This window comes from Protobothrops mucrosquamatus, unplaced genomic scaffold (assembly GCF_001527695.2).
Source record: "Protobothrops mucrosquamatus isolate PMUCROS unplaced genomic scaffold, P.Mucros_1.0 scaffold827, whole genome shotgun sequence".
NCBI lineage: Eukaryota > Metazoa > Chordata > Lepidosauria > Squamata > Viperidae > Protobothrops > Protobothrops mucrosquamatus.
Genome location: NW_015387087.1, coordinates 550,348 through 562,398, shown reverse-complemented (window position 1 = coordinate 562,398; position 12,051 = coordinate 550,348). Strand labels below are relative to the sequence as shown.

Sequence of the window (12,051 nt, the reverse complement as noted above, 5' to 3'; positions counted from 1 at the left end):
AAGCCGGTTTGGGCACACGAGGTGATCTTTGTGACAAATCGCTTCCCGTCGGAGAGGTCAGGCAAATGGGATCAAGCCTGGTCTATTCAAAGTGCGGTAGACCGGCCTTCAGCCTGAAGCTCTTCAGCAGGGGGTCTTCAAACTTGGCCCTTTTATGACTTGTGGACTTCAACTCCCAGAATTCCTCAGCCAGGCACACGTGCCTGGCTGAGGAATTCTGGGAGTTGAAGTCCACAAGTCATAAAAGGGCCAAGTTTGAAGACCCCCTGCTCTTCAGGAACAAAGCCTGGGTCAAGTCAATTCGCAGAGTGGATGCGGTGATTGATCAAGAGTCAGGAAGTCTCCCTGCCTGTCAACGGAGCCCCTTTTGAGAATCAGGAAAGCCGAAGCAGCCCAGCGATGCTTTGAAGGGTGGAGGCACCTCACCGTCAGGATTAATGATGCAGGAGGTATAATTGCAAAGAAGGCCCAACGAGAGAGAATTGTTGCAGCTTGTCAGGATGAAGTTGGGGGTACGCCTTGCTTTTTTTTAAGGAGGAAGGGTAGGCTGCTAGTACCGAACCAGAATCAGAATATAAGCTGGAAGGGACCTTGGAGGTCTTCTAGTCCAGCCTCCTGCTCAAGCAGGAGGACCTATACCAGTGGTGGCGAACCTATGGCACGGGTGCCAGAGATGGCACTCAGAGCCCTCTCTGTGGGCACGCGCGCCGTGGCCCCAGTCCTAAGCCTTCAGCTGGGTTTTATAAAACCTTTTTGCTTTAGGCCTCTGCCGCCGTGTGCAAAAAAAAAAAAAAAGGTTCAATCAGTCAATTTCAACTTCTCGCGGGAAAAAAAAAGATCTCGCAATGTTGAAATTGATTGATTGAACTTTTTAGTCCCACCCAGTCTGCCGTTACCACTGCAGCCACGCCCACCCAATGGGCCACGGCCAGCCAATGGGCCACACCCACCCGGCACTCGACGATGCATAAGTGGGTTTGGGGTTGCAGTTTGGGCACTCGGTCTCTAAAAGGTTCGCCATCACTGACCTATACCATTTCAGACAAGTGGCTGTCTAGGCTATGCAAAATTAATTAAGCTTCTTACAAGGCACCTAGAACACTTTTTCTTCTTCTTCAAGTTGACAGCTTTATCACGCATCTCTTCATTCGACCCATCTCTTGAGTTTGGAGATGCTTTAAAAAAAAAAAAGCAGAAAAAAATAAATGCCATGACGCTGATGGTATCTCTATTCCCTGGTTGCCATGTCGTTATGCTCGTGACAGGCCATAAAAGCTTTACATGCTCATAAATTTCTTTAAGTGATTTGGAGTAAACAATAGCGGATAACTGAGTTAACTTAGCCTTGGTCTTAAAAAAAAAAAAAGCAGTTGTTTTAAAGACTTACCTAAGTGTGAGGAAACCGCAGACCTTTCCTTTTAAATGATGTAGAGGTTTATAAATAGGAGATCTGAATCATGATGTGGGACGACAATGGGATCAAATAGATGCTCTGTCATGACAAAACATTCCTTTCTGTCCATTTTAACATAATGAAAAGAAAAATGAAAAGTCCCAAACTGGAAGGACTAGTGTGGTCTCCCATCGCATAACATCCACATGTTTATTTATTAAACTTATATGCTGCCCAATTCATCTAGAAGCTTACAACCAGTTAAAAACAACACGATAAAACAGTAAAACAATAAATATTAACACTAAAATTGCCTTAAAAATTAACAAAGGTGGGGAGGAAAGGAGCAAAACACACACAGGGAGAAGATGGGGGTCTTACCTCAATCTATTGGGCACCTCCAGGATGACATGGCCCCAGGACAATTAGTAGAGTCAGATGTTCAGGCCATTTCTGAAGGCCAAGATGGCAGGTGAGGATCCCCCCTTGGGGGTAGGTTGTTCCAGAGAATAGGAGCCACAGCACAGAAAAGGATCTTCTCCTGGACCACTGCCAGCCCAAATTCCTTGACCAATGGTTAGCAACTTGCCCCTTTTGCTAGCATGGGTGGGATGGGCCAATCCTGTTGAGGTGAGACAGTTCCTCAGATAACATTGAAATTAACAACCAGGAGACTGGCTACTCACAAGCAATCTTAGTTGCTTGCTTATTGCTGCCTTCTAAATGGGGAGTATTACAAGTCCTTTGAATGTCCAGCATTTTGGACTTGGAGCCAAGAAGGTGCTTTAGAGTGGACAAGGTAGGCATGTCATTCCTCTGGTGCTTCTTTAAAGAAGGGATGTGTCTTCTCCTGGTCCTGCCAATGGGTCATACAATCCTAGGAAAACACATGTTTGAGGTAAGGAGATTCCAGCAACATACCCACGATGTCTCAGAAGGGTCTTATCATAGTCTGTTGGCACTACCTTATTTATGTTTCCCTGGGATTGCACAGCCATTGAGTGAGGCCAGGAAAAGAGGCTGCTTCTTTAAAAGGTATCTTTCCACAGCTCATCCTACCTCCTTTGTTTGGAGGGATTACCGAGGAATTTATCTTTAAGCCGGTGTGTACCTTTCAAGGTGTACTGCGTTATAGTTGGAGATGGTGTGAGCCGTACCTGGGCACATCTGGAGAATATCAATTTGAGAAAAGCTAATTCAAGAGACATGAAGCCATTTTATCATTCCTAAGTGGTACATAACGGTACTTCTCTTAAAACAACGCTTTAAGTAGATAAGGGATGCTGCACAGATTAGGAAGGGTTACTTGTTTAATCAAGAATACGGCTTCCAATAAATTTTGAATACTGCTTCCTGAAAAAAATAAATAGACATCAACTTCTTTAAAATCGAGTCATTTTGTGTGATGCCCTACCACGAGTTTGGACATATGAGACCGCTGAATATAGCAAACTGATGTTTATAATGCAGATGCGTAGAATTATGATTCAAACCATAGTCAATATGTTTTTCTAGAACAGTGCAAAGATCAACGGTCAGTGTTTAGAATAATTCCTGGCTGTTCAGCATGATCCGATTGTAGAACTAGAGAAAATGTTATTTCTATCCGACATAAACATGGGATGAGGCGGAGAGAGTATTTCTCTATGGAAGGATCTACTTTGGAGATCTAATAACCTACCAAAAGATAATCACTCTTTTTTTTTTTTTTGGTGCAAAGGCTATGGACTGCCGGATGACATCGTGATAGAAAAGCAAGGGAAGGTACATGCTTTCGTGGAATGTGCCGGAAAGGATGTGAAAATTTCTAACCTGAAGCTTATCCAACATGATGCGGTGAAAGGCATTTTGAGTGAGTTTCTTGACTTCCCGAGTGAAATGAGGCATCTGCAACCAATGGATGTTCCAAGATGCACTGCTGGGACTGATAGCAATAGCCCTTAGACTTGTATACCGCTTCATAATGTCTTCATAATCCCAAGGCATCTAAGCATAGCATATAACAATGACATTCCCAGCCCCAGCCCCCACCCCGAGGTCCAAATCACTCACGTGAACAAATCCTCTTTGTTATGAGAATTGTCTGGTATCTTCTCCACACTTGCTAGAACAGTGATGGCGAACCTTTTAGAGACCGAGTGCCCAAATTGCAACCCCAAACCCACTTATTAATCGTCAAGTGCCGGGTGGGTGTGGCCCATTGGGTGGGCGTGGCTGCGGTGGTAACGGCAGACTGGGTGGGACTAAAAAGTTCAATCAATCAATTCCAACTTTGCAAGAACTTTTTTTTCCCCGCGAGAAGTTGAAATTGACTGATTGATTGAACCTTTTTTTTTTTTGCACATGGCAGCAGAGGCCTAAAGCGAAAAGATTTTATAAAACCCAGCTGAAGGCCTAGGACTGGGGCGACGGCGCGCGTGCCCACAGAGAGGGCTCTGAGTGCTGCCTCTGGCACCCGTGCCATAGGTTCGCCACCACTGTGCTAGAATGTCCTTGAAAGGTTTCCAAGCAGATTTCTCTCAGCAAACTTCCAAAGAACTGGAAAGGTTTCGTTTCTCTAACTAACCCAGTCGAAACCATCATTTCCTCCTGCCCCCCCTTTATCTAATGGCAAGATGAAAACAAAGAGGCACGTAGCTGCAAAACCTTCACTCTTGACAAAGTCTTTATAGCCTCTCTAAGGGGTTTGCAGAGTCAGCCTCTTGCCCCCAGCCATCTGGCTCCTCATTTTTTGCCAACCTTGTATGGATGGAAGGTTGAGTCAACCTTGAGGCTGTCAGGATCGAACTCTGGGCAGTGAGCAGAGTCAGCCTGCAATACTGCTTTCTAACCACTGCGCCACCACGGGTCTATTACAAGGTGTTGTCTTCTGCTGGCTAACCTATGACAGAAGCCATCAGGAGAGAATAGCGCACAAGCAGTACTCCCTGGCACCCTTAAACTGGTTGCTGACCTCTCTAGTAAATTTAATACACTGAGTCTAGCATGTTGTAGAAATGCATTTGCTAGGTTTAAAAACAACAAAAAAAAAAAACCTGGACTAGTTGTCTGAACACTGTCTTTGTTTTTTTATATTCAGAGAAATATTCCAATGGTGGACAATATATTTAACTCGGAGTTGAACTGTGGAGTCTTTGATGTTCTCTGAGCTTGGCTGTTTGTTTGCAACCAAGTACTCATGATGTTACCTACGCAGGTAGCGAAACACCTGAAAGCAACAACAAAGTTCAGAGGAGACCAAGAACTCCACAGAGAAATAGATTTGAGGATCCCATCCTTTGGGTAACACCCTGCTTCTTGATTATAATATTCAGAATTAACCGCTTTAGGGTATTCATTGTTCTAATGTTATTGTATTCCCTTTCCCCATTCATTTCTTTCCATGTTAATAACCCATATTGATTTGATGTGTCTGGCTAAAAGTTTCTTTAAAGACTTTGTTTCCTAATGGGGACCTGCCATCTCTCCTGTCCTCTTTTCTCCCTCCCTCCCTCCGAATTTGATGAATTTTCGTTAGCTATGTCCCTCTGCCTTTTGAAGAAGGTGATAATTAACACTTCATCATCTGAGATGTGGATTTGAATAACAAATGCTCCATGGGCTAGCAAGATTATTTCAGCACCTTTTATGTGAAAATATATTCACTCACCAAAAAAAAAATAAAATTGGGGAGAGGGTGCTTGAGCCACTCTTGAAGAAAGCTATTAATTGCTTGTCCCTAATATATTCTTTAAAAGAGTAAATTTATACATTGTGTCCTTTTCAAAAAAAAATAAGTGTTTAATATAAGCTTCTGCATTTTGATGCAAGAAAATCAGAACTGGCCTAAAACGTCTAGAAATGCTTCTAAATTCTCAAGAGTTCCTTTCTTCGTCTTGGTTTCATCCAAAGTGTCGGGCAACACACCTCACGCAGGTTAAGGATCTGGGGAGTACTAACCCAACAGTTCAAAGATTTATTATTTTTTATAACTGACTTGTTTAGAATAACTCTGCTCTGTTTCTTCAGACGAGACTTCTGAGAGCCCGTGTGTTGATTGCTACTTTTATCATCAAGAAATGATTGCGCTCATTGATTTTTAATCAAAGCGTGTGTCATCCACAAAAGAACCTGCCTACCAGCTTGTGCAACTCAAAATGCACCTGGGGCTTTGTGTTTTGAGATCAATGGATGGTTGTGTTTGTGCAAATCAGCCTCTGCTAACTTAAGAATGAGCCTGACAAAGTTGTTGAGCTCAAAAACATTTTGGAATTCCTTGTTTATGCTCACCGGGAAGTTTTGTCTCTTTAAGTCTTGATTGTGAGCCCACAGATTCAAGAGCACAATATTTTTGCAGGTGTTCATCAAGGAAGGACCACTCTGGAAAACTGTGTGTTGCAGTGTGAAACAACTGGAGTTGCCATCTGGACATCTGCCGAGTTCTTAATGAAGAACTCTGACTTGTATGGATCTAAGGTAGGAACAGACGTTGGCATTCGTTGGTTGTCCTCTTTCCCAGAGCATCAAAGAGCTTCTATGGAACCATTGCTGTAGATGACATCTCTGTCAAAAGAAGCTGGATTGATCACAAATAAAGTGTTCAAATAAAGCTACATGGGTTGCCAATACCAGCAATAGCACATTGCAAGAGCTGGTAGAAGTCCAAGAATGGACCTCATGATAGCTCTGTGCATGTTTGTTGAGAAATAGCTCTTGCTATGTTCAGAAGGTCTTAGCTACTTGTGATGTAGCCATAGATTTGAACAAACTAGAGCGAATAGCTGACTCTTCCGCTACAGGTCATCCTGGACTTAGGACCAGTTGTTTAGCAGCTGTTTGAAATTATGATAAACTCCTCAAACATTACTTCATCACGATGTAAAAAAGATGTTGAGACTCTAAAAAAAGTGGTCTCTTCTCGTTGTTTCTACTAGTCCCCTGGCCTCCGATTTTGTATATTCCTTGCCAACAACCCTAACCCATACAGATCAGATTACTTCTCTTCCTGCTCCCCACTGTATCCGTTACAAGGTTATAAACTCCCCGACGGGGTTTCTTCTCCCTCAGTTCGATAAGAGGTTTCGCGGACTTCCGTCCTGTTCTTCGTTGAGATGAAAACTAATCAAGGAGAGAAGCAACCTAGAACTAAGGAGAAACTTCCTGACAGTTAGCACAATTAACCAGTGAAAGAACCCGCCTCCAGAAGCTGTGGGTGCTCCAACACTGGAAATTTTTAAGAAGAAACTGGACAGCCATTTGTCTGAAATGGTATAGGGTTTCCTGCCTGAGCAGGGGGTTGGACTCGATGACCTGCAAGGTCACATGGCTGCATTTCAGGGGCTTGGCAAGCGGCCGACATTTATGGCTGTTTGCAGTGTCCCATGGTCACATAACTGTCACGTACAATGTTTTTGCCAAACAAAATGGCGTTTATTTCTGCCCCGTAGCGAACAATGGGTTCACTCAACAACCGGAACTTTTGCTTTATGACTGTGGCATTTGCTTAATGACTGCTGCAAAAGTTGTAAAATAGGATCTGGTCACAAACATCACGATTTACGGCCGTAATGGGGAGGTTCCATTGCGGTCCTAAGTCGGGGGATTTCCTCTGCTTGAACCTTTTTGTAGTTTTCCACGCTGTTTGCTACATTTGCCGCCTCTTGCCATCCATTTGACTGATTTTTTTTTATTGAAGGCAGCTTTCACTAGAGAAGTTTCCAGCAATCACCCTGCAATTACTGCCCAGTTCAGACCAAGTTAGCATCTTCATTGCTATTGTCTCTTGTGTGTCTATGGAGATTCTCAGTCATCCAGATCATGGTTGTCCCAAGGGTGATTCTTTCAAGAGGCAACTGGACTTTCTTGGTTTTTCCTTGAAGACGCTTTGCTTCTCATCCACGAAGCTTCTTCAGTTCTGAAGAACTGAAGAAGCTTCTTGGATGAGAAGCGAAACATCTTCTGAAGAACTGAAGAAGCTTCTTGGATGAGAAGCGAAACATCTTCTGAAGAACTGAAGAAGCTTCTTGGATGAGAAGCAAAACGTCTTGTGAAGAACTAAAGAAGTTTCTTGGATGAGAAGCAAAATGTCTTCTGAAGAAGGGAAGAAGCTTCTTGGATGAGAAGCGAAACATCTTCTGAAGAACTGAAGAAGCTTCTTGGATGAGAAGCGAAACGTCTTCTGAAGAACTGAAGAAGCTTCTTGGATGAGAAGCAAAACGTCTTCTGAAGAACTGAAGAAGCTTCTTGGATGAGAAGCGAAACATCTTCTGAAGAACTGAAGAAGCTTCTTGGATGAGAAGCGAAACATCTTCTGAAGAACTGAAGAAGCTTCTTGGATGAGAAGCGAAAGGTCTTCAAGGAAAAACAAGAAGGTCCAGTTGCCTCTTGAAAAAGCACCTTTGGGACACGGTCTCTCCTATTTTTGACCTGCTTCTTAACCACTTCTTCTTCTCGAGGAGGTTTAAAGTCCCACGACCCTAACTTTAGATGGGTCCGTCGTGGACGTGAAACTAACCCTTACCCGATGTGGTAACATTTCTTCCCTAGGAATAGTTCCACACAAGAGCGAACCTTCAATTCATGGTTACAAACTCAGGCAACAACTTTGCCTAACAAATCGATAAGGTTAAAAAGACCAAATTGTCAGAAAAGCCCCCAGGATTTTTTTTTTTAATTAAAAAAAGCACAAAGGAGTGCAAATGGAAGCGTAGCAAAGTGGTTCTTTCTCAAACGACCAGTGTCATTGTGTTTTGCTCGTTTTGTGGAGTAGAATCTTTCTCACAAAAGAAAGTTGGTGTTTTTTTCATCCTATAGTAACCCTTTACAGTGCCCTCAGTTGTATTACTTCTGCACCAGAGGGACCCTACTGGGAAGTGTTGCAAAAACTGAGGTGCTTTTTCAAGAGGCAATTGAAACTTCTTGTTTTTTGCTTGAAGACATTTTGCTTCTCATTCAACACTGGGCGCTATCTAACAAAATGAAATTCAGTGGTGAAAAAAGTAAGGTTCTACATTTAGGCAAGAAAAACCAAGTGTACAGGTATAGTATAGGGGGTACCTTGCTCAATAGTAGTAACTGTGAGAGGGACCTCGGAGTCCTAGTGGACAATCACTTAAATATGGGCCAGCAGTGTGCTGCAGCTGCCAAAAAGGCCAACACAGTGCTGGGCTGCATTAACAGAGGGATAGAATCAAGATCATGTGAAGTGTTAATACCACTTTACAATCCCTTGGTAAGGCCACACTTGGAATACTGCATCCAGTTTTGGTCACCGCGATGTAAAAAAGATGTTGAGACTCTAGAAAGAGAAGAGCAACAAAGATGATTAGGGGGCTGGAGGCTAAAACATAAGGAACAGTTGCTGGAATTGGGTATGTCTAGTTTAACGAAGAGAAGGACGAGGGGGGACATGATAGCAGTGTTCCAGTATCTCAGGGGCTGCCACAAAGAAGAGGGAGTCAGGCTATTCTCCAAAGCGCCTGAAGGCAGGACAAGAAGCAACGTGTGGAAACTAAGCAAGGAGAGAAGCAACCTAGAACTAAGGAGAAATTTCCTGACAGTTAGAACAATTAACCAGTGGAACAACCTGCCTCCAGAAGCGGTGAATGCTCCAACACTGGAAGTTTTTAAGAAGAGACTGGACAGCCATTTGACCGAAATGGTATAGGGTTTCCTGCCTGAGCAGAGGGTTGGACCAGATGACCTCCAAGGTCCCTTCCAACTATTATTATTATTATTATTATTATTATTATTATTATTATTATTATTATTATTATTATTATTATTATTATTATTATTATTATTAGAATTGTTGTAAAATTAGATGAATGAGAATTGAAAAAAGCACTCTGTTTCTTTATCTACATTAAAAGCAGGGAAAAAACCCCCACTGGTAGGAAGATATATTTTTTTATTGGGTTATTTGCCTGTGAGGTCAAGACAATGCATTCGGTGGATCTCTCCTCCATTTATCCTCACTGTAGACTTGAAGGTAAGTTGGGCTGAGAGAGAGAGAGAGAGAAATTGTCCCAAGGTCACCCAATAATCTCCATGATCAAGGTAGGATTAGATCATGGACCTCTTCTGTCCAGGTTTGGTAAAACCACGATCGCACAGTACCCGCAAAGCGGATTAGGAAATTAGGAAGTTGATTCCAGACGCTGATTTCTGTAGCTCTGCTTAACATCTGGATGGCAGATGTTGGCAGGATGGTGAATGGCCTAGCTTTTGTTATTGCTTCTTTCCGCTCCATTGCGAGTCGTTATACGTGGGCCTTCAGCTTTCCATCTGCAAATAAGTTGAAAAGGCGTCTCCTTAGAACTGTTGAGCTGGGTAGATCTCATGCAACTCTCTCTCGACTTTTAGAACTTTTTGGATGACCATTGTGATGTTCCCAAGATAACCATGAAGAACAATGTGATACACAATAATGAAGGCTACGGTGTGGTGCTGGTGAAACCTAAAGAGGCTACTGAGATCGCGCCAGAAAGCACGTCAGGTATGATTTTATAGATGTTATTTATAGTACTGGCCAATGAGTGGCCTCATGGCCTAGAGGCAGAACTCTCGCCATACAATCAGGAGGCAGGCTGTGAATTCAATCCCAGGTAGCAGCAGATACTTCTCTCTCTGGGTGCAAAAGGCAAATATCTGCTGTCAAATATCTCCATACAGGTGTCAGGAAGGGCATCTGGCCAGCAAATGCTCAGCTCCATTCAGTCGCTTTGACTCCACCCTGATTCAAGGGATTGTTAAAAGAAAAAAATATATTACAGTACAGGCAAATCCATCAGCATTACCATGAAGCTTGCAGAAAGGGCATGGTGCAGGCTACAGGTTGCAATGTAGCCTAAGCCAGTGTTTTCATACTGCAGCAGTTGGATTCCCCCAATGCACTAAGTAGGAACTAACCAAACCCTCTTATGGCCTCGTCCGATGCATGAATCCATTGTAGATTAAGTCAATCCTGGACTGACTGACTCCAATAAGCTGTGAAATCAATTTGGTGTCACTCTTTCTGATTTAGAGCAAACGAAAGAGAGCACGTCTGCTGACGGTGCCACCACTGAGAACTGTGAAGGTCTTCATGAATTGGGTAGCAGTGAAGTGGGCCTTTATGGAAGAGACAATGACGACGATCACGGAGAAGGCAATCTTCAGATTTCAGAGGAGATTTGGGCCGCCTTGCTGAAGAAGAACCAGCTGTGCCAAAAGAGACGGAGCCAGCTGGATATCCCAGAGGCAGACAGCCAGATGTCTCAGGAGATGTTCGTGTCCATCATGGGCAACCAGTTCCAGCGTAATGGGAAGGGGTGTTTTGGAACTTTCCTTTACTGACTTTCTGAATTGCATTATAAAGCCAACAAGATCACCAGCAGCTAAGCACGGATGCCTTCCAGAATAGCTAAAACTCAAGATCTTGACTCTTGCTTTTTAAAATTTTTTTTTAAATCTGGTTATACTCCCTGCTTCCCTGTGTTCCTCGTGTATCCTTTTCAGCAGTGCGTGTGTGTGTGCTTCGCAGCAGTGAAAGTCATATGTTGCCTAGAGTGAGTCTTGAAGCCATAACTTGAGAGTTGAAAGCTCTCCGATTGAGTCTCCTGAACAGAGAAGCTTCATCCTTACTGGGTTTGTGTATCAATTTATAGTTACACTATTTATATCTAAAATCAATCACCCTGTTTTAAAAATGAAATAAAGCTCTGTATATTTAAAGGGAGACTGTTGACACTGCCCTTCTACCTCGTGATGCAGGTAACATGAACGTTCGGTTTTTTTGAGCCATGGCTGTGTGTCATTTTCAGCTACATTGAGTAAACCTTTCTATTTAGCAAAATTGTCCTCTTGTATCTTTTTGGCAACAGAAATAAGCTTTTGAATTTTATCTCTGTGTTGCCTATATTTGGGGAATGCAGGTTTTTTGGGGGGGGAGAAAATAATGGGATATTGTCTTTTGCTCTGAAATCCATTTCTAGTTGTGACCAGAACGGTTTGAAATTTTATCCACCTCTATTGCTAAGGCTGAGCGCAAAAGAATTGAGGCCTTTGAACTCTGGTGCTGGAGAAGACTCCTGTGAGTCCCCTGGACTGGAAGGCGATCAAACCGATCAGTCCTAGAGGAGATCAACCCTGACTGCTTTTTAGAAGGCCAGATCCTGAAGTTGAAACTCAAGTACTTTGGCCACCTAATGAGAAGGAAGGACTCACTGGAGAAGAGCCTAATGCTGGGAAAGATTGAGGGCAATAGAAGGAGGGGATGACAGAGAATGAGGTGGCTGGATGGAGTCACTGAAGCAGCAGGCGTGAGCTTCAATGGACTCCAGAAGATGGTAGAGGATAGGAAGGCCTGGAGGAACATTGTCCATGGGGTCACGATGGGTCGGACATGACTTCGCAACTAACAACAATTGCTAAATTGAGAAGTTCAGGAGGGCATGTGCGAAAGGCGTGGTTTGGTTTGAACGCGTGCTTCGAAAGATCTGCAGAACCTTTTTAGGCCAAAGATCTGCAGAGCCTTTGTGGTTCAGAAGAATCAAATTATGGAATATTTTGATGGTTTTAGGTTCAACCAAATCAGCATCCAAATGGGTCCTTATGGTTGACTGTGAGAAATAGGATGTGCCTTGCATCTCTTCCCTGTGCTTCATAAAAAAAGGTAAATGTTCCCCCTGTCCAGTTTT

General features: G+C 43.2%; 1 protein-coding gene across 1 annotated transcript in view; it reads left to right on the top strand.

Annotated features, from left to right (window-relative positions):
• Nucleotides 1-10,708, top strand: part of SHCBP1 (SHC binding and spindle associated 1) — a 30,461-nt gene extending 19,753 nt beyond the window's left edge. Inside the window, exons 9-12 of the mRNA XM_015818959.1 lie at nt 3,114-3,245; nt 5,730-5,848; nt 9,737-9,869; nt 10,398-10,708. Of these exons, the coding sequence (XP_015674445.1) occupies nt 3,114-3,245; nt 5,730-5,848; nt 9,737-9,869; nt 10,398-10,708 (695 nt within the window). The remainder of the gene's footprint in view (nt 1-3,113; nt 3,246-5,729; nt 5,849-9,736; nt 9,870-10,397) is intronic.
• Nucleotides 10,709-12,051: the final 1,343 nt, after the last annotated feature.